This window comes from Eumetopias jubatus, unplaced genomic scaffold, assembly GCF_037043125.1.
Source record: "Eumetopias jubatus isolate StellerSeaLion01/CBP00866 unplaced genomic scaffold, mEumJub1_p1.0 scaffold_5, whole genome shotgun sequence".
Classification (NCBI taxonomy): Eukaryota; Metazoa; Chordata; class Mammalia; order Carnivora; family Otariidae; genus Eumetopias; species Eumetopias jubatus.
Genome location: NW_028274811.1, coordinates 7,588,236 through 7,611,381, shown reverse-complemented (window position 1 = coordinate 7,611,381; position 23,146 = coordinate 7,588,236). Strand labels below are relative to the sequence as shown.

The 23,146-nt window shown below is 37.8% G+C and overlaps 2 protein-coding genes across 2 annotated transcripts; one reads left to right on the top strand and one right to left on the bottom strand.

Moving 5' to 3' along the window:
• Nucleotides 1-7,346: 7,346 nt before the first annotated feature.
• On the top strand, nt 7,347-8,267 carry LOC114204148 (olfactory receptor 2AK2-like). The gene has a single exon (XM_028097335.2). It carries the CDS (start codon nt 7,347-7,349, stop codon nt 8,265-8,267), a length of 921 nt encoding a protein of 306 aa, XP_027953136.2.
• A 3,673-nt stretch (nt 8,268-11,940) lies between these two features.
• Nucleotides 11,941-12,885, bottom strand: LOC114200272 (olfactory receptor 2W3). Its single transcript, XM_028092327.1, has one exon. The coding sequence runs from the start codon at nt 12,883-12,885 to the stop codon at nt 11,941-11,943; it is 945 nt and encodes a 314-aa protein (XP_027948128.1).
• Between the last annotated feature and the right edge of the window lie 10,261 nt (nt 12,886-23,146).

Sequence of the window (23,146 nt, the reverse complement as noted above, 5' to 3'; positions counted from 1 at the left end):
TGTATTTGGAAAATAAGCTACATTTCTTGACCTTAACAGTCATGGCTTTTTGAAGAAGAGGTCCTGTGGTGTCCAGCAGCACAATGCCCCTGTTCACCAGAACCAGGTACTCTAAGGAGGTCTCTATGTGGATTGTGTGCACTTTACTATCATGACTGACTATAGTTTCCTTCAGTCCGTTTGGCTGCATTTGACCACTGTGCTTGTTACACCAAGAAGGTTTTTGACCCTGTGCTGTGAAGGGACCAGCCTGCTCCACCATGTGCTAGAAGTTGGAAGGTGTCAGCAGTCAGCAAAATGCCTGCCCTAAGCTCATGTGCAGGGGCTACTTGAAGGATGATATCCTCGCCGTGTGCCTTGAGGCTCCCAAAGTGGGCAGTAATAGCAGTCATACCTGCTAGGGCTGCCCTTGCACCGATTGGCAGTCCACATTTTCTGTGCTACTAGACAATATTTGCCTGCTGGGACTGTGGACACACCTGTGTGCATGTGTATCTGTCCCTCTCCCCAGGGCAAGAGTCAGTTTGGAGTGTCGCATCTCACTGTTGGGGCTGTTTGCAGCATGTTTTGTGGTAGGAGATGCTTTGGATGGACACCTGTGTAATGGGAGGGATTGGGTAGTGTGGATCTGCAGGAGAATGTGGGAGTGGAGTTCATGGTGCTACCTAGATAGATGAAGAGTGTTTACACTTGTTCCTGCACATGTGCTGCTATCTTGGCTTGGGGTCTGGGAGGAAATGGCACTGGTCAGCTCTTTTGTTCTTGGAGAAGTCTGCTATAGATCCACCCACACACATACACACACATACACCCAAGCGTGTTCTGGAAGTGGTAAATAAATCTCCTTTACTATGTCCCAGGTGCTGCTCAAAATGCTGTTCATATGCTCTTATGCTAGCACTTTAGGGACAGGGACTCAGTTTCTTCTTGCCCTCATGATCTTTCAGAGTTAAGCCTGCTAACTTTTAAAATACCAAGTGATTCCCAGCTGATTGTAAAAATTCAGAAAGTTAAGCCCCACTGTTTTTCAAAGCCATATATTACAGGGACCCATGATCCTGATGTGGGTGACCCATCCTTGAGGCGCTTGCCGAGGGTTCTGATTCTCTCTTCTCCGTGATTGTAGTGTACCTCCTGCTTGTGGTTAGTCTCATGAAGAGTTTGGTTTCCAACTGCATCTCCGTTTCTCCTGACATTTTTTATGTGGCCTCCTCTCTATGAGTAACTAGAGAGTTTGTTCTGACAATCTTTGGGTTGTTTTCAGAGGTAGTTGCATGGATGTGTTTGTTATCTTGTGTGTCTCTGGGACTAAGTGAGTTCAGGATCCTCCCACTCTGCCATCTCCATAGAGCCTTAAGTTGGCAGTCTTTTTAAAAGTGAGCTTTTACAACTCTAAATTCCCTCTTAACATTGTTTTTCCTATATCTAATAAATTTTGGTACATTGTGTTATTTTCATTTTTGTCAGGATAATTTATAATTTCCCTTGTGTTTAATTCTTTGACCAGTTTGTTGTTTATGAGTATGTAATTAAATTTTCACGTATATTCTCGATTTCCCAGATTTGCTTCAGCAATCTTAAATTTGCTTCAGCAAAATTAAATTTTTAATTTTATCTCATTATGATAAGAAAAGCTAGTTTGTATGACTCTATCCTTCTTAAAATGTTAATAAATGTTTATTGGTCTTATATAAGCTCTATCTTGGAAAATGTTCCATGTTCCCTTAGAAATTATGGCAAAATTTCTATATATATTTAATATCTCTGGGTTTTGGTATACATATATTTATAATTGTGAAGTGTCATTATTATTGTTATGTGTCCTTTTCCTTTCTTACAGTTTTATTTTTGTGTGAAATTAGTATAAATATAAATTAGTATAAATCAATCGGTTACTACTTCAGCACAGTCTTTTTTTTTTTTCGTTTCATTAACAATCTATCAATCTCTGTCCTTAGAACTAAGGAGAGTATCCTGTAGGCAGCATAGTTATTTTCTCTTTTTAAATCCATTCCATTCTGTCAATCTTTATCTTTTGAATGGGACATTTAATATGATTACTGGTAGGAAAATAACTCAATGCCTTTTTGTTAAGTGTTTTCTTGTTATAGCTATTGCTGTCCCTCGTTACCTTTTTTAATGCCTTCATTTTCATTTTATTGATTTTTTAATAGTGGGATGCTTTTATTTACCTTCTATTTCCTTTTGTCTGTAGTTTATTGATACTTTATTTGTCGTTACCATAGTGTATTTGTTTGCTGGGGCTGCCATATCAAAGTATCACAACCTGGGTTGTAATTAATAATAGTTAATTTTCTCACTTTTCTGGAGGCTACAAGATGGATGTCAAGGGGTTGGCAGAGTTGAATTTTGTTGGGAACCCTTTCCTTGGCTTGTAGACATCCATCTTCTCTGTCTGTCTTTACATGGCTGTAACTCTAAAAGTGTCTGTATCTTAAACTCCACTTATATGAAATCACATATATTGGATGAAGGTGACCCATATGATCCATGTTGACTTAATTGCCTATTGGAAGTACTATTTCCAAATACAGACACTATAAAATAATGGAGGTTAGGATTTCAACATATGAATTAAGAGGGGACCCAATTTAGTCCACAACACATGTGGATTACAAAAAAACGATTTCTACAACACATTACGTTACTGATATCCTAGATGAGATTTTTGTATGTGTGGGCCCATTAATGTGTATTTATAATAATTTTCAGGTTTGGTCTTTCAAATCTTATAAAAGAAGTAAAGGTGGACTTCTGTGTGTTTGGTCAAGTTCCCCACATACAAGGCACTTTTAAATTTCCTTAGAGTCTCATCCTTGCATTTTTTTTAGAAGCCTTGGATTTGTATTAAATGTCTCTTTGTTAATGTCTTGCTTCCCCCACAAATTGTAGCTCACTGTTGCTTTAATGATCCACTGCAACTGTCCCTGCCATCAGAGGCCTCCCAACTATGCCACTTTCCCCATCACTGTTCTGAGCCAGGGAGAGACAGAAATCATATGGAAAGCCCTCCACAAGTCAGTACGTTATAAGCAAGTACGTTCTTCTTTTGTCTAAACGATGGAACTGAGAATTAAGAAGTGTCCTCCTGACTAAACCACATGGCTCCAGCTGGGGGTATGGCAAGGGGAGGCACAATTCCACAAAATTTCCCAACATTTTGAATAAGGGCTTTTTCTTGGTTAAGGATTCACTTGGCTTTTGCACTTTTTAGCTGGTTTCTGGAGTTCTGACAAAACTATGTTTGTCCATATGTTGTTCTTTATGGAGTGTCTGTGGGAAATGAGGGCTGGCACATTCTAGCCCACCGTCTTGATGTTTTGTCCAAGATTCAAGGGACAGATGTGTCAGCAAGGTGTTAGTATGCCTGAAAGAATGTCATCAGATATACTGATTTATCAAATCTGTTCTCCTCATGACACATCTGCTCTTATTCCCTTCCTAGGACTTGATCAAAGGAAACCAGATACTGTTCCATGTCTATATTGTTATTATTTGTGTGAATTTAAAGGGCTATCTGTATCTAAAGTGATCTCCTGACTTTCTCTTGGTACAGTTTTTGGGTTCAGACACCCAAATGTGTGGATTCAAACTGTGTCTCATGTGGTAGAAAAACAGGCATTTGTTAAGTAAGGTTGGGAGTCTACCCTCCAGCTGGGAGGAAGTCAGCCATGAACAGTGATGTGATTGCATTGGGCTGGATATGTAGTTGGAAAAATTTGCTGTATATAGTAGGAAATATCTTCTTTAGTTTCAGAGACATGTCTTGGTGGAGGGAGAGAATCTTCACAGTAACAATCACTCAGCTATCAGATAGGTGTTTAATCTGCTGAGTCCTCTGAGGTAAGTTAAAAGAAATTTGCAAATGACACTATAGATAAAGGGCTGGTATCCAAGATCTATAAAGAACTTCTCAAACTCAACACCCAAAAAAATAATCAAGTCAAAAAGTGGGCAGAAGATAAGAACAGACACTTCTCCAAAGAAGACATACAAATGGCTAACAGACACATGAAAAAATGTTCATCGTCATTAGCCATCAGGGAAATTCAAATCAAAGCCACATTGAGATACCACCTTACACCAGTGAGAATGGCAAAAATGGACAGGGAAAGAAACAACAAATGTTGGAGAGGTTGTGGAGAAAGGGGATCCCTCTTACACTGTTGGTGGGAATGCAAGTTGGTACAGCCACTTTGGAAAACAGTGTGGAGGTTCTCAAAAAATTAAAAAATAGAGCTACCCTATGACCCAGCAATTGCACTCCTGGGTATTTACCCCAAAGACACAGATGTAGTGAAAAGAAGGGCCATATGCACCCCAATGTTCATAGCAGCAATGTCCTCAATAGCCAACCTGTGGAAGGAGTCAAGATGTCCTTCAACAGATGAATGGATAAGGAAGATATGGTCCATTTATACAGTAGAATTTTACTCAGCCATCAGAAAGGTTGAATACCCAACTTTCACATCAACATGGATGGGACTGGAGGAGATTACACTAAGTGAAATAAGTCAAGCAGAGAAATTCAATTATCATATAGTTTCACTTATTTGTGGAACATAAGGAATAGAATGGAGGACATTAGGAGAAGGAAGGGAAAGATCAAGGGGGGAGAATTGGAGGGAGAGATGAACCATGAGAGAATATGGAGTCTGAGAAACAAACAGGGTTTTAGAGGGAAGGAGTTGGAGGGATGGGTTAGCCCAGAGATGGGTATTAAAGAGGGCACGTACTGCATGGAGCACTGGGTGTTATACAAAAACAATGAATCATGGAACACTACATCAAAAACTAATGATGTAATGTATGGTGACTAACATAATAAAATTAAATTAAGAATAAAAAAAGAAATTAGAGTGCTTTGATGAGTTTCCTACAACTTATATTAAAAAGGAAAATATGCGATTCCTATTTAAAGAAATACATTTCACTTTGATGATTATGTAGTGTGAATTCTATTATGTATCTGACATGCATTTTCTCAATTGGGACTATTTCTTAGGTGGCTATATTATCATCATATTGCATAAGTGATTTATGTGAAAAGAATATAGAGTTAAGTATTTGAGATTTATTTGGTCTTATATCACATATGAGTCATCCCAGGTTTAAAAGACAAAGGGGATGAAGACCACCTTGTCACAGTGTGATAGGGCCAGAGTCTGGTAGCAGTGTGTACTTCTGCGTATGAGAGCATGACCCTGGAACATCCTTGTATCCTTGATGGGGCTAGTGAACATTTTTGTTTCTTTCTTCCCTAAACCATAACATTTTGCATTATATTAAGCACAAATTTATATCCAACAATATTTTTGAAATAATGAAAATATTTAAAACAGGTAAAGTATTTCAGGAAGTAAAAAAAAAACATGTTGAGAATTTTATGCAGTTCTTTTTAGTTTTTTTGTTTTGTTTTGTTTTTAATTTTATTATGTTATGTTAGTCATCATACAGTACATCATTAGTTTTTGATGTAGTGATCCAAGATCCATTGTTTTCATAAAACACCCAGTGCTCAGTGCAATACATGCCCTCCTTAATACCCATCACCAGGCTAAACCATACTCCCCCCCCTCCCCTCTAAAACCCTCAGTTTGTTTCTCGGAGTCCATAGTCTCTCATGGTTCATGTCCCCCTTGGATACCCCCCTTCATTAAAGTAAAATATTTTGTAAATTGTATAGTTCCATGCAAGTCCTGATTATTATTAATAATTCCATTTTTATATTTACCTTATTACTGACTGAAAATATGGAGGTGCTAACACATTTTCTATATGTGTGGCTTCCATTTCTATTCATTTCTTTAGTTTCTATCTCCTGATATCATTTACCTAATAACTTTCCCTTAAATAAAATTTACACTAAAGATTTTTAATAAATGCAGAATTCAAAATTCAAGGGAAACATGGAAACAAACAATTAAAAAATATGTGTGGACTATGATAAGAATCATGAGCTTTTATTATGATGAAAATAACTATATGTAATTGCTTATTTGATAAAGTTTTTTAGGTAGGAATTTTTGACTTTCAACCTTTATGGACCTAATAACATATAATTTGTTCTGAAATCCAGCATGGTAAATATGAACTTTAATATTGCTTCCTTTCTCTTGCCACGTTTCCAGTTTGGTTTTAAAACAAACTTTAAGATGATATTATTTTAATATTTTTACTTCAACTTGAAATTCCAAGACAGTACTTAGTGCACCAGAGCTACATGATAATTATAATTGTTTTAAGGTTGGGAATTGTAGTTTTTAAATTTTATTGATGAACCTATCATAAAAGTTCTCAGTCCTCAATATATTTATTTTATATTAATGTGAATGGAACTGACATTTAGAATTTTATCTACAACTGGAAATGCTTTTGGAAGTTGGAGGAGGTGTCTGGGTGTTAGAGAATTTCTTTCTTGGTGGAAAGATGCATGATATCTTTTAGGTCTTCTCATCTTAACATGAACTTTGTACTTTTTCCTCATCCATAAAGTGAATTTTTTTATTTATAATACAGTAATGTGGCATAGCCTAAAATTAATTTCCTGAACGTTATGAAAATATTTTTACAGCATTCAATGTTTTTATTTTTATTTTTTAAAAGATTTTATTTATCTATTTGTCAGAGAGAGAGACAGAGAGCACAAGCAGGGGGAGCAGCAAACAGAGGGAGAAGCAGGCTCCCCACTGAGCAAGGAGCCTGATGCGGACTCCATCCCTGGACCCTGGGATCATGACCTGAGCCGAAGACAGCTGCTTAACTGACTGAGCCACCTAGGTGTCCCATTCAGTGTTTTTAATGCTTACCAGAGTATTACCCTTTAGAGTTAGAGGTGAGGGAAAATGATTAGATAACTTTGTATGTGCTTAAAAAGGCCTAAGAATTCTGTATTTAAAGGAAAAAAAGAGGATAAAACATGTATTTTTCAAACTGGACAGAAATTCAGAGTGCTTTTAATACTGTCATAAATTCACTGGGTAATTGAGTGTGAGTAATACATCTGATAATCAATAGAGCTAAGGGAAATTGAATATGTGTACATTCTCTACAAGTTGTCTTGTGTGTAAAGAGATAGGTTAAGTTATCATCATCATCCAGGGTTTATTCTCTGAAAGTTACTGGAATAAGATACATTGTTTTCCAATCATTTTGCAAAGAAAATGAAAGCAGTGTCCAGTCTGTATATTTTACTTGGCTAGGGCAATGGTGTGGAGGCAATTCAAGGCATTTAACAATAATCATTTTCTTTTCTCTTGAAGTGCAGTCATTGTCTTTACATGGAATCTTTAGATACAATCTGCTCTGATATTTCAGATTAAACTATGAAGACAGGAAATCAAAGCATCAAAACAGATTTTATACTTTCTGGTCTTTTCCAATATGGCCAAATGGACACTTTCCTCTTTGTTGCCCTTGTGATCCTCTTTGCAGTGGCTCTGATGGGGAATATGATACTGATCCTTCTCATTCAACTGGACACCAGACTCCACACTCCAATGTATTTTCTACTCAGTCAGCTCTCCTTCATGGATATAATGAACATCACCACCACAGTGCCCAAGCTGGCCACTAACTTTCTGTCAAATAGTAAGACCATTACATTTTTAGGCTGTGAGAGTCAAACATTTGTGCTCATAGTCCTTGGTGGGACTGAAGCCCTTCTCCTTGGTTTCATGTCCTATGATCGATATGTAGCCATCTGTCACCCTTTGCATTATCCTGTACTCATGAGCAAGAAGATCTGTTGGATCATGGTCACATGTGCATGGACCAGTCGATCTATCAATGCTCTAGTACACACATTGTATGTGTTTCATCTTCCATTTTGTAGATCACGGCTCATCAACCACTTTTTCTGTGAACTTCCATCTCTCTTACAACTGGTTTGTCAGGAAACTTCCCAGTATGAGTGTACAGTCCTCCTGAGTGGGCTTATTATTCTGCTGCTGCCTTTCTTGGCCATTCTAGCATCCTATGCCTGTGTACTTACTGTGGTGTTCCAGGTGAGCTCAGGTAAAGGACAGACAAAGGCTGTTTCCACTTGTTTCTCTCACCTGACTGTGGCAAGCCTGTTCTGTGTGACTGCTCTCTCCACCTACACCAGACCACACTCCTTGCATTCCCCAGAACAGGGCAAGGCAGTGGCAGTGTTTTACACCATCATCACACCTCTTCTGAACCCATTTATCTACAGCCTGAGGAATAAAGAGGTTATTGGGACCATGAGAAGACTGTTGGTATAATGGATATTTGTACAGGAGATATCACTTTGGGAAATCCTTATTGACTGAGATTAAACAACATAGATCACTTTGCCTGGAATACTGTTTTGGAATGTATAAACTCTCAGAAATATTTATGAAATAAATAAATTGATAAATACCATGAATCCTGCTGGTTTCAGAATGGCTTAAAGATAGTTTTTGAAACTGAATGCATTTCCAATCTGTAAGCTGGAAAAATTGTGTTATGGTCAACATTATTTAGCTTCTAAAGCAATAGATTTCATGCATGTCAACTCAGTATTTGCATGTCAACATGCAACAACAAATATTTTGTAATATCCTCCTTAATATCTGAAACACAATGAAAAGGAGATATAATCTATACAAGCACGTACCATCAAAAGGATCTATGTAAATATATATTGTAATGTAGAGCAAAGTACATAATTCACTCATTTATGCATTCATTCAACAACTGATTTAATGTTTTAACTATTTGTGACACTGGTATAGGCATTGGTGATCTAGGAGTAAACAATGATAAGAACTGACAGAAAACTTTGATCTCATTCAGTTTGCATTTCAATGTGGGGAGATATAAAATTATTAAAATAAATATGAAAAAAACTGTAATATTTAAAATAAGAGGAATTAATGGGAAAATAGCTGGAGATTGGGATAAGGAAAGTCAGAGAATTTATGGGGCGCCTGGGTGGCTCAGTCGGTTAAGCGTCTGCCTTCGGCTCAGGTCATGATCCCAGGGTCCTGGGATCGAGCCCCGCATCAGGCTCCCCGCTCCGCGGGAGGCCTGCCTCTCCCTCTACCACTCCCCCCACTTGTGTTCCTGCTCTCGCTGTGTCTCTCTCTGTCAAATAAATAAATAAAATCCTAAAAAAAAAGGAAAGTCAGAGAATTTTGTAATTTTATATAAAATAATCCATGAAGTGGCAACTATAAATATTTGGTCAAAGATTTAACTGAGATGAGTAAATAATTCAAATCGATACTTCATAAAGAATCTTCTGGGGGGGAAATATTCTGGGCAAAAGAAGTAGCAAATAAAAATTTCTTGAGGTAGGAACATGATGGACAGGGCAAATAAAATGAAAGAGTAAATTGGTGGACTCCAGTAGATGAGTCGAATTAATGGATACAGAATTTGAAATGTGAGGTTGACCATTGTGAGAAGTTTGGTTTTTATAAGGAAAGCAACCTTGCAATAATGAGTTCACCTTTGCCTAGTATGACTTCCCTGTTCCTGCTCCCTTCTGCTATAAAAGCTTTTCATTTTGTAGAGCTCTCCAGGGCTCCTTTCCAACTGTTAGAGTGAATGCTGCCCAATTTATGAATCACTGAATAAAGCAATAAGATCTTTAAAATTTATTCAGTTGGATTTTGCTCTTAACAGAGGAAACAACCAAACTACTCACCACAGTCCATAGAACTACTTTTATTTGTTAGAGTTATGCAAATCTTCTTTGTTCTCTCTGTGACACTTTTCCAGAAATAGAAACACTGGCAACTTCAGAGCCCATGTGGCTGTACCTCAGGTCTACTCAGGGCATCAAAGCAACTTCTTTTCAAAATGAAGATGGGTTTGTAGAAGCCCTGGGAGCACTGCCCAATAGGCTGTACATTAAGGAGGTGTTGTGGAGTTTTATAACTCTTTGGAGGAAACCCTGTCATACAGGTAACTCTCATCAACCCATTCACATCTCTACATCTTTAAAACAGCAGTTTTGAACATTCAGATCAGGGTCACCTTGAAACATGTTATGCCTTCTTTCAGGAGGCCCTGGATTGTCTGCAATTAAATGATCTCATTGGGGCTGGTGCCATTTGAGGTAAGGCAAGGTGAAGGAATAAGGAGGTTAGAAAGGGAGGATGAAGATAGAGGACCATTGTGAAAGAGGAGAGACTATTAAGCTTAGTCACTGAGAATAGAAATGATGACATCCCTTAACCAGGTTCTTTTCCTCATTCCTTCCCCACCTTATCTCCTCTTGGTCCATGTATCCCATCTCAGCATATTCTAGAATGTGTCTACCCTTCAAATACTTGCAAAGAGAGCTGAGGGTAATCTATATGTTATGTTGTTAAAATGTGGTCTGAGGACCAGCTGTGAACAAGAGCACCCCCTGCGAGGTTTGCAGAAATGCAGAATCTCAAGCCCCTCCTAAGACCTACTGGATCAGAATCTGCATGTTAACAAGATCACAGATCATTCATTTGCACATTAAGTGGAAGAAGCCCTTGATGGGATTTGTACACATTACCTCAAAGTGCATCATTTGGTGTACTGAATATTTTGAGATGAAGGAATTGTGAATGGTATGTACAGGAAGGACTTTCTGATCTCCCCGAAGCAAGTCATAAAATCCTCATGTGGGATTGCTCCCTATTCCTAGGGGACAGGAACACCTTTATTCCGGGACCCTGAGAGGAATCTGATGACACAGGCCTTGCTAGGTTTACCCCAGTTTATTACATTTTGCTTATATCCCCACTTGTCCTATCATCTTTCTCCATCACTGTCCACTCTGCATCAAATCTAGTGTAACAATCATTCTTCAGGGTTTTTATCTCCTTATGAAGTCTCCCATGTCATGTAAACTTATATTAAACAAAGTTGTATGCTTTTCTCTAATTAATATATCTTTAATTTTCAGACCCGGTCAGGACATGAAAAGGGTCCAGGAAAACCTTTTAATCTCCTACACTCTGTGCTGTATTATGCAAGGAATGACAGTATGTCCTGCTCTTTAGACCTAAAGGGCTTTGACACTACTTAAATGTTTAAGGATTTTTGCTCTTTAAAAATTAATGGAGCAGTAGAAACAGCAGGAATTGGGAGTCAGACAAAACTTGGAGTGAATCTCTGGTTCATTTCTTCATGAGAAAGTGATTTAATGTGAAGCCTCAAGTACCACATAGGTAAAATAAAGACAAAGAAAATCATGCTGATTTCTGACAAATGCCTAGAGGATTAAATGATTTAAGAGCAACTGACTCACATCAGGAGATTAATAAACATCAAGTTTTTCTCACTAATGAAATAAAAGCATACCTAAAAAATAATGATGCATTAAGACTAAAATGACCCATATGTCATTTGTATAGGTTAATTTCTTGTTTTGCCTACAATTTAAGCCAGACTTGGGGGAAATGCTAAAGGTTGGGGACAAAGGGGTAGGAAAAAAAAAAAAAAAGCATGACTTGATGAAAGGCTTTGGATGAGTATTTGAAAAAAAAATACCCAATGTGTTAAAATAGCCCATGTTTGATGGATGTCAGCTAAGAGAAGTTATCAGTTCATGATCATTCTGACCAAAAGACCCAGAAAGTTGTTAATAAATTAAAAACAAACAACAAAAAGGCAAAATTCTGATTAAGAAAAGTAGTATCCTATTTGGCACTCTGGTATAAGTTGTGAAAATCTTTATAACTATTCATCATACTTCATTCTTCAGACCTGTATTACAGATCATTTGGGAGTTTTTGAATGCTATGTGTTGTGCAATTCACTCATTAAAACATAATTTGTAACTGAAACAGTTGTAGAAGTTTAGGAAAAGTTATATAAATGTGGAAAGACAGGTTAAGAGCAGGTCTGATCCAACAGTTCCAGATGCCATCACTAACCTCTGAAGAAGTTGACAAACAGAGGGAGATGCTTATCTCCCACTCACTCTTAATCCTTCCCTACCTCTCTGTTACCCAGCAGCAGCCTCCTCAGGGCCCCCTTCACCTCCTTGTTTCTGAGGGTGTAGATCAGGGGGTTCAGGAGTGGCGTGACAATGTTGTAGAAGAGGGTGAGGAACTTTCCCTGGTCCTGGGAGGAGCTGTTTCCAGGTTGCATGTACATGTAGATGATGTTTCCATAGAAAAGGGAGACCACTGTGAGATGGGAGCCACAGGTGTTGAAGGCTTTGTGCCTCCCTGAAGATGACTGAATGTGTAACACGGCCCTCACAATGTAACTGTAGGACACCAGGATGAACACCAGAGGTGACAACACAATGCCAACTGCCAGGACAAAGACAGTGCCCTCGATGGCAGCTGTATTGACACAGGCCATCCGGATCAGGACAGGCATTTCACACAGGAAGTGGTCCACTCTGCGGTGCCTACAGTGGGGTAAGTGCAGGGTTACTGGGGACATGGCCAAGGACTTGGCTACCCCACAGCCCCAGGCCACTGACACCAAGCCCATGCAGAGGCGTGGATTCATGATCACCGCATAGTGGAGGGGTTTGCAGACTGCAACAAACCGGTCATACGCCATGACAGCCAGAAGCAAGCATTCTGCACCTCCCAGACCCAGAAATAGGAAGAGCTGGATGGCACAGCCTGTGTAGCTGATGGTCTTGTCACGCCCATTCAGGTTATAGAGCAGCTGAGGGATGGAGCTGCTGGTGAAACTGAGGTCCAGGAGGGATAGGTGGGTGAGGAAGAAGTACATGGGAGCGTGGAGGTGGGGGTCCAGGCGGGACACCAGGATGATGGTGGTGTTGCCCACAAGGGTCAGGAGATATGCAATCAAGATGACCACAAAGAGGATCCTCTCCAGATGGGGGCTGTCAGAAAACCTCAAAAGGATGAAATTTCCCTGGGTGCTCTCATTGGTCCCATCCATCTCTACTGTACCTGAAGAGGAATGGATACGAATAATAGTAGCATCCATTATAACAGAACACTTACAATGACACAAGCATTCTTTTATGCTTTTTACACTTATTTAGTCATTTAACCCCCAACAACAGTGATATGGAGTTGGCGTTCTTTTTAACTGTGACTTACAGAAGAGAAAACTGAGACAGATGTTTGTTAAGCAAATTATCATATTCTAGAAAGGAGCAGAGCTGATTTTGAATCCAGGAAATGGAACTTAGAATCTTCTTCCTTTACTGCTAGAACAGATTCTAATTCCAATGACTGGAAAGAAAATGCTGCTATGGTCCGACCATGGATTCCTCTCAGGAGCCAACTTGCCAAGCTCTTGTTCAAACCTCAGAGGCCCCAAATGGAGCCCCAGAATAACCACTTAATAGTATTTAGAGAATATCCATTATATGTAGAATACTTTATCAACTCTTTATCCAAAAGACAAACCTCATTTAATTTTTTTATTGTTCTTGAGATGATTTTGAAGTACCTGAATAGATAAATAATGATGAGATAATAAAATATTACTAAAGCAATATACACATAAAATTACCCCTCCACACTTCTTTCTCTCCTTCTCTTAATTGGGGATGATATTCAAGAAATGAGTATTTGGGGTGCCTGGGGGGCTCAGTCAGCTAAGTGTCTGCCTTCAGCTCGGGTCATGATCCAGGGGTCCTGGGATCAAGCCCTGCATAGGCTCCCTGCTCAGCGGGGTGCCCAATTCTCCCTTGCCCTCTGCCCCTCCCTCCATGCTCTCACACTCACTTTCTCTCTCTCAAATAAATAAAATCTTTAAAAAAAAGAAATAAGAGGTTTTTTTTTTTTTTCCTTTCAAAGCATTATATAGTGTTTGAGGGAAAAAATGTATCACAACATTATCCAACAGATAATAAAACTTTAAGGTGATAATTCACATATATGTGCAGAAACATCTATCAAACTTAAGTTCCAAGAATGAATCACAATCAAAGGAGAGCATGTTTTAGGACATAAACCACAAATGTTCACAGATCAATGCAGAGGAAGAGATGTAAAATATCTTGGGCTACAGCTCCAATCTCCCTTGTTACAATCCTTTAACCAACAAGAGACAATTTTGAAATATTGGAAAGTTCCTTCACCTTCCTCATAGCTTTCTGATCAAAAATGGTAATAATCAAACTACATTATTTATTTTACAAGTAAGTTTTGAAATCTTTTTTAATATGAAAAAAATTTGGTATATGTGAAAATCTTTATGGATGTTACATAAAGGTTATAAGTCATATGAACATGGAATGACAAAGAAGTCCATGAGACTAGGCAAGGAAATTCTAAAAAAAAAAAAAAATCTAGTGAAAGGAAACTACTTTTAATGTACATCCAGACATACTATGGAAATATAATAATTAAAACAGGATCATTGACAAGGAATTTGAGTGGGGATACTGAGGATCCCTAACTCACTCCTGTCACAGAAACAAATTCAAATCAAACACAACTACTATATAAGAAAGAATGGCAGTTATTCTCTTTTTTATTTTCCTGATTATCTTGGATTTAGTTAGATCTCACAAAACAAGTTGCAATTCTCAAAAGCTATGAGGCAAAATACAAATAAACTTGATTGCATATTAAAAAAATCTGTAAGAACTACTACTAACAAAACCTAAAGAATAATGACAGTAATAGAGCAAATCAACGTGACAATTGACAATATACCTTGTTTACTATTTTTTTTTCAAGAAATTGGAGCGAAAACATGTAATGAGAAATAGGTAATGACTTGAAGAACTAGTTTGCAGGAAAACAAATTATTTACAGAACTGTGATTTAAAAATATTAAAATCATTCTCACTGATGATTAAGTATTTAAAATATAAATATAAAGTTATTTACTTTTTAGATATTTTTTTAAATATGTGGTGGGTGAGGAAGAAGTACATGGGAGTGTGGAGGTGGGGGTCAAGCTGGGACACCAGGATGTGTGTGTCTTTTTATCTGTGACTTACATACAGAACTGGGAAAGTATTGGGAAATGAACCCATTAAATTTTGATAGGAATTAAATAGGAATAATATCTTTGGAAGGATAAAGATCATTAATTAAAAGTATACATTTATCAGAGGAGGAGAAAGATGGTGGAGGAGTAGGAGACCTAAATTTCATCTGGTCCCAGGAATTCAACTAGATAGGGATCAAACCATTTGAACACCTACGAACTCAACAGGAGATCGAAGAAAAGAATAGCAACAATTCTCAGAACAGAAAAGCAACCACTTTCTGGAAGCTCTCTTCTGATTGGTTTAGTGTATATATTTCTGGGGCAGTTGTTACCCTGTTACCATTTTGTTTTCTCATTCATCTATTCTCCTCTGGACAAAATGACAAGATGGAAAAAATCGCCTCAAAAAAGAGAACAAGAGGCAGTACTGACAGCCTAATCAATATGGACATTAGTACGATGTCAGAACTAGAGTTCAGAATGATGACTTTAAGGGTACTAGCTGGGCTTGAAAAAAGCATGGAAGATATCAGAGAAATCCTTTCTGGAGAAATAAAAGAACTAAAATCTAACCAAGTCGAAATCAAAAAGGGTATTAATTATTAATCAAAAATGGGGGCTCTAACTGCTAGGATAAATGAGGCAGAAGAGAGAATTAGTGATATAGAAGACTAAATGATGGCAAATAAAGAAGCTGAGAAAAAGAGAGATAAACAACTACTGGATCATGAGGGCAGAATTCGAGAGAAAACTGATACCATAAGACTAAATGATATTAGAATAATTGGGATTCCAGAAGAAGAAGAATGAGAGAGAGGGGCAGAAGGTATATTGGAGCAAATTATAGCAGAGAACTTCTCTAATTTAGGGAAAGAAACAGGCATCAAAATCCAGGAGGCACAGAGAACCCCTCTCAAAATCAATAAAAATATGTCAGCACCCCGACATCTAATAGTAAAACTTACGAGTATCAGAGACAAAGAGAAAATCCTCGGGACAAGAGATCTGTAACCTACAATGGTAGAAACATTAGATTGGCAACAGACCTTTCCACAGAGACCTGGCAGGCCAGAAAGGACTGGCATGATATATTCAGAGCAATAAATGATAAAAATATGCAGCCAAGAATACTATATCCAGCTAAGCTGTCATTGAAAATAAAAGAAGAGATAAAAAGCTTCCAGAACAAACAAAAACTAAACGAATTTACAAACATGAAACCAGCCCTGCAAGAAATATTGAAAGGGGTCCTCTAAGCAAAGAGAGAGCCTAAGGCAACAGACCAGAAAGGAACACAGACAATATACATTAACAGTCACCTTACAGATAATACAATGGCACTAAATTCATATCTGTCAATAGTTACCCTGAATGTAAATGGGCTAAATGCCCCAATCAAAAGACACAGGCTATCAAATTGGAGAAAAAAACAAGACCCATCAATATACTGTCTGCAGGAGATCATTTTTGTACCAAAGTCACCTCCAGATTGAAAGTGAAGGGGTGGACAACCATTTACCATGCTAACGGACACCAAAAGAAACCTGGGGTGGCAATCCTTATATCAGACAAATTATATTATAAAAAAAAGACTATAATAAGAGAAGAGGAAGGGCACTATATCCTACTTAAAGGGTCTATCCAACAAGAAGATCTAACAATTGTAAATATGCCCCTAACATGGGAGCAGCCAATTATATAAGGCAATTAATAACAAAAGCGAAGAAACACATTGACAAGAATACAATACTGGGGGGGGGGGGGATTTTAACACCCCCCTGACTGAAATGGACAGATCATCTAAGCAAAAGATCAACAAGGAAATAAAGACTAAATGACACACTGGACCAAATGGACTTCACAGACATATTCAGAACATTCCATCCCAAAGCAATGGAATACACATTCTTCTCTAGTGCCCATGGAACATTCTCCAGAATAGATCACATCCTAGGTCACAAATGAGGTCTCAACCGGTACCAAAAGTTTGGGATTATTGCCTGCATATTTTCAGATGACAATGCTTTGAAACTAGAACTCAATCACATGTGGAAAGTCTGAAAGAACTTGAATACATGGAGGCTAAAGCATCCTACTAAAAAATGAATAGGTCAACCAGGAAATTTAGGAATAATTTAAAAAATTCATGGAAACCAATGAAAATGAAAACACAACTGTTCAAAATCTTTAGGGTACAGCAAATGCAGTCCTAAGAGGAAAGTATATAGCAATACCAGCCTTTCTCAAAAACAAGAAGGTACTCAAATACACAAACTAACCCTACACCTAAAGGAGCTGGAGAAAGAACAGCAAATAAAGCCTAAGCCCAGCAGGAGAAGAGAAATAATAAAGATCCGAGCAGAAATCAATGAAATAGAAACAAAAAGAACAGAAAACAAAACTAGGAGCTGGTTCTTTGAAAGAATTAATAAGATTGGTAAACCCCTGGCCAGACTTATCAAAAAGAAAAGAGAAATGACCCAAATAAATAAAATCATGAATGAAAGAGGAGAGATCACACCAACGCCAAAGAAATACAAACAATTATAAGAACATATTATGAGCAACTATAGGCCAGCAAATTAAATAATCTGGAAAAAATGGATGCATTCCTAGAGATGTATAAACTATCAAAACTGAACCAGGAAGAAATAGAAAACCTGAACAGACCTAAAATGACTAAGAAAATTGAAACAGTCATCAAAAGTCTCTCAACAAATAAAGGCCCAGGGCCAGATGCCTTCCAGAAGAATCCCACCAAACATTTAAAGAAGAATTAATACCTATCCTTCTGAAACTGTTCCAAAAATAGAAATGGAAGGAAAACTTCCAACCTCGTTTTATGAGGCTCCCATTATCTTGATCCCAAAACCAAAGACCCTATCAAAAAGGAGAATTACAGACCAATATCCTTGATGAACACGGATGCAAAAATTCTCACCAAAATACTAGCCAATAGATCCAAAGTACATTAAAGGATTATTCACCACGACCAAGTGTGATTTATTCCAGGGCTGTAAGGTTGGTTCAACATCTGCAAATCTATCAATGTGATACAATACATTAATAAAATAAAGAACAAGAACCATATGATCCTCTCAATAGATGCAGAAAAAGCATTTGACAAAGTACAGCATCTTTCTTGATCAAAACTCTTCAGAGTACAGGGATAGAGGGTATATACTTCAATATCATAAAAGCTGTCTATGGAAAACCCACAGCAAAGATCATTCTTAAGGGAAAAAGCTGAGAGCTTTCCCCCTAAGGTCAGGAACACAGCAGGGATGGCCACTATCACCACTGCTATTCACCATAGTATTAGAAGTCCTAGCCACGGGAATCAGAAAGGAAAGAGAAATAGAGGGCATCTGAATTGGCAAAGAAGAAGTCAAACTCTCACTCTTTGCAGATGATAAGATACTTTATGTGGAAAACCCAAAAAACTCCTCCCCAAAACTCCTAGAACTCATACAGGAATTCAGTAAAATGGCAGGATATAAAATCAATGCACAGAAATCAGTGGCATTCCTATACACCAACAAGACATAAGAAAGAGAAATTAAGGAGTTGATCCCATTTACAATTGCACCCAAAACCATAAGATACCTAGGAATAAATCTAACCAAAGAGGGAAAGAATCTGTACTCAGAAAACTATAAAATACTCATGAAATAAACTGAGGAAGACACAAAGAAATGGAAAAAACATTCCATGCTCATGGATTGAAAGAAAAATATTGTGAGGATGTCAATGCTACCTAGAGCAATCCACACATTCAATGCAATCCCTATCAAAATACCATCCACTTTTTTCAAAGATATGGAACAAATAATCCTAAAGTTTGTATGGAAACACAAAAAACCCCGAATAGCCAGAGGAATGTTGAAAAAGAAAAGCAAAGCTGGTTGCATCACAATTTCAGACTTCAAGCTCTATTACAAAGCTGTCATCATCAAGACAGTATGGTTCTGGCACAGAAAATATGGAACAAAATAGACAATCCAGAAATGGACAGTATGATAGTGACACAGATCAATGGAACAGAATAGAGAGCACAGAAATGGACCCTCACCTCTATGGTCAACTAATCTTTGACAAAGCAGGAAAGAATGTCCAATGGAAAAAAGACAGTCTCTTCAACAAATGGTGTTGGGAAAATTGGACAGCCACATGCAGAATGAAACTGGACAATTTCCTTACACCACACTCAAAAGTAGACTCAAAATGGTTGAAAGACGTAAATGTGAGACAGGAGTCCATCAAAATCCTAAAGGAGAACACAGGCAGCAACCTCTTCGACCTCAGCCACAGCGACTTCTTCCTAGAAACATCGCCAAAGGCAAGGGAAGCAAGGGCACAAATGAACTCTTGGGAATTCATCAAGATAAAAAACTTTTGCACAGCAAAAGAAACAGTCAACAAAACCAAAAGACAATGGGAGAAGATATTTGCAAATGACATATCAGATAAAGGGCTAGTATCAAAAATCTATAAAGAACTTATCAAACTCAACACCCAAGAACAAATGATCCAAACAAGAAATGGGCAGAAGACATGAACAGACATTTTTCCAAAGAAGACATCCAAATGGCCAACAGACACATGAAAAAGTGCTCAACATCGCTCGACATCAGGGAAATCCAAATCAAAGCCTCAATGAGATACCACCTCACACCAATCAGAATGGCTAAAATGAACAAGTCAGGAAATGACAGATGTTGGTGGGGATGTGGGGAAAGGGGAACCCTCCTACACTGTTGGTGGGAATGCAAGCTGGTGCAGCCACTCTGGAAAACTGTATGGAGGTTCCTCAAAAAGTTGAAATTAGAGCTACCATATGACCCAGCAATCGCACTACTGGGTATTTACACCAAAGATACAAATGTAGGGATCTGAAAGGGTACGTGCACCCTGATGTATATAGCAGCAATGTCCACAATAGCCAAACTGCCGAAAGAGCCAAGATGTCCAACGACAGATGAATGGATAAAGAAAAAATGGTATATATATATACAATGGAATATTATGCAGCCATTAAACGGAATTAGATCTTGCCATTTGCAATGACATGGATGGAAATGGAGGGTGTTATGCTGAGCAAAATAATCAATCAGAGAAAGACATGTATTATATGACCTCACTGATATGAGGAATTCTTAATCTCAGGAAACAAACTGAGTGTTGCTGGATTGGTAGGGGGTGGGAGGGATGGGGTGGCTGGGTGATTGACATTGGTAGGGTATGTGCTATGGTGAGTGCTGTGAATTGTGTAAGACTGTTGAATCACAGACCTGTACCTCGGAAACTAATAATACATTATATGTTAAAAAAAAAGAAGAAGAAGAAGATAGTAGGATGGGAAAAATGAAGAGGGGGAAATCGGAGGGGGAGACCAACCATGAGATACTGTGGACTCTGAGAAACAAACTGAGGATTCTTGAGTGGAGGCGGGTGGGGGATGTGTTAGCCTAGTGATGGGTATTAAAGAGGGCACATACTGAATGGAGCACTGGTTGTTATAGGCAAACAATGAATCATGGAACACTACATCAAAAACTAATGATGTAATGTATGGTGATTAAAATAACATAATAAAATGTATACATTTATCTTGACATTTTACATGTCATTTTAACAATAGAAACACCTATCTTCTATAAAATTCAAAATTACATGTTTTTTTTTTTACTCATCAGTGTGTATCTAGGAAACTATCCTGTGTTTATTAACCCACAGTATGTAAATAAAAATCAAGAATTTTCATTGTAGCTTCGGTTGAAATGGATAATATTCAGAAAAAATATATATGTTTAAAGTTAGAAATAAATACATGTACATGACTTCATCTGCAATTTTTTTCAAAAGCCATATCAATTGCAAACAAGTGGAAAGTGAAATATAATATATAATGAGATTATATGTAGCTTGATACCATTTTTTTGGTGACAAACTCTCTAAGAATTAAATGCTTCTCTGGACTGCCTGGGTGGCTCAGTCGGTTAAGCTTCTGACCCTTGGTTTTAGTTCTGGTCATGATCTCAAGGTCCTAGGATCAAGCCCTTCAGCAGGGTTCCCTGCTAAGCTGGGAGTCTGCTTCCCCAGTCTCTATATCCCTCCCCCCCCATTCATGTACTCTCTCTCTTTTTCCAAAATAAGTAAATAAATCTTAAAAAATACTGTTCTATATATTATATTTATATTAAAATAGAAACAATATCTGGAAGTATACATTGAACTGTTAAAAAACTTACTTCTAGAGAGTGTGATGGATTTTAAAGACTAATTTTACATGATCCCTTCTTTATTAAATATAATCAATAATCATGTATTATGAAATTAAAAAGGATATATATATATATACAGATACAGATACAGTATAATATTTAGGAAATTCCCCTATGAATAATTTTTTTCTGAATTTGTTAATATGTCTTTTTAACTTTGATATTCCTCCTTTACAGGAATCATTGTTCCATTAATTAGTGAACAAAAAGGGCATAAATGTAACAAGAAAGTCAGAAGATAGGGAGGCAAATAACACTGAAAACACATTTTCAATCACCATAATAATGTCAGCGTTTTACATCAAAACTGCTGCTCAATTTCATGGCCCTATAATTATGAATCCTGTGAAATAAAAGTAAGAAAGAGGAACTGAAAATAATCCAAATGCAGTGAAAGGGCATGAATTTATCTTTCAGGATAATGTAAGTTCCAATCTCCTTCTGAATTGTTTTCACAACTTCTGTGTGGAGGTAAGAATGACTCCACACGAAGATTTGCGAAAACCCAAAGACACAGTTAATGTTGTTATATCTCATCTTGCCAGCTCTTAACCAAGAAGCTCCCTCTTGTCTTGTCTTTGGAATGACAGGAGTTACTGCTTGTCCTGCCTCTGGGGCTCTGAGAGGGAGTGTGCATGAGTCCTGCTGCTAGCACAGGCCTCTCTCCATGGAAAAAACCGGTCTCCCATGGGGAATATGGAATACAGTCATTTTCTGAATGATTCTGGGGAAGGGACACATATTTTCTTCTCTTAAATTCAAACTTTGGAAAGAATATAATAATTTTTTTCTTTGTGCAGAGATCCTTCTCAGCACACTAGTTCAGCATTAATAATGTCCCCACACACAGGTTACACTTTATAAATACCCCTAGAGCCACGGTGAATATCTTCATACTCAACCAAATTGTGCACCTGTTCCTGCACAGAGCAAATTTTACTGAATGTCATGCGAATTTGTCACTACTCTCTTGGTGAGGGAGAGACTGGGCAAACATCCATCATTTTATCTTTTATACATGGACCCAGTATAGTAGCTCAAAGAATAAACAATGAATTGATTAATGTGGCATTTCTAGTTTGCCCTACCTTGGGGAAGCATTTCTTTTCCATTGCTCAAAGCTAGAGAAACTGAAAGGCATATCAAACTAGAAAGACCTGACTTCTCCCAACACATGTGGGTAGTGACTCATGGAAAGGTCAGGAAATTAACACAAGGACTGATGACTTGGTTTTTCAGACACGATTCTATGTGGAATTGGAGAGAGAAGAGTAGCTTGCCTGCACGAACGAAGACTATTACTTTGTAAAAGAATTGTTTAGCTTGTGTATTTGAGAGCGTGTGTCCTGACTAGGTACCAAAAGATATAATACATTTCTCCCTGTAGGTGTTGGTCAAACACTGGGAATGCCATTGCATTTAAATGCACTATTCTACTGCAGAAATACCCACACTCAAACCACAAGTCAAAGAAATGTACAATTTTTCAGTTACTGGAGGGCAGATGGTCATATGATCAAAGATTTTAGTTTATTTTCCAAGTATTTTTCATCTAAAGATTAAAGAGTTTTAAGCTCACAAGAAGTGTGGTCACAATGGCTGATGATAGGGAATGCGATGGATGTTTTGAGGATGGGGTGGGGCAAGCCTAGATCTCCGGGCAAAGGCTGACATTGCCCCATCTCCCTCCAGGAAGCTGAGAACACCCTTTTCAATTTTTTTTTTCTTTTTCCAAAATGAAACCCACATCTCAGATCTCATTTCCTCATGTCTGCCTGACAAATCTGTATTCCTTATTAACACCAATTCCAACATTAAAAAAAAAAAAAGAACTCACGTTTTGTTTCTTCATATTTTGTGCCATTAGCACTTTTACTTGTTATCTTTTATTTTTTTTAAGATATTTTACTTATTTATTTGAGAGAGAAAGAGAACAAGTAAAAGAGAGCACAAGCAGGGTG

Excerpts from the sequence above, each read along its gene's own strand:
- LOC114204148 (XM_028097335.2), top strand. The coding sequence starts at position 7,347 with ATGAAGACAGGAAATCAAAGCATCAAAACAGATTTTATACTTTCTGGT.
- LOC114200272 (XM_028092327.1), bottom strand. The coding sequence starts at position 12,885 with ATGGATGGGACCAATGAGAGCACCCAGGGAAATTTCATCCTTTTGAGG.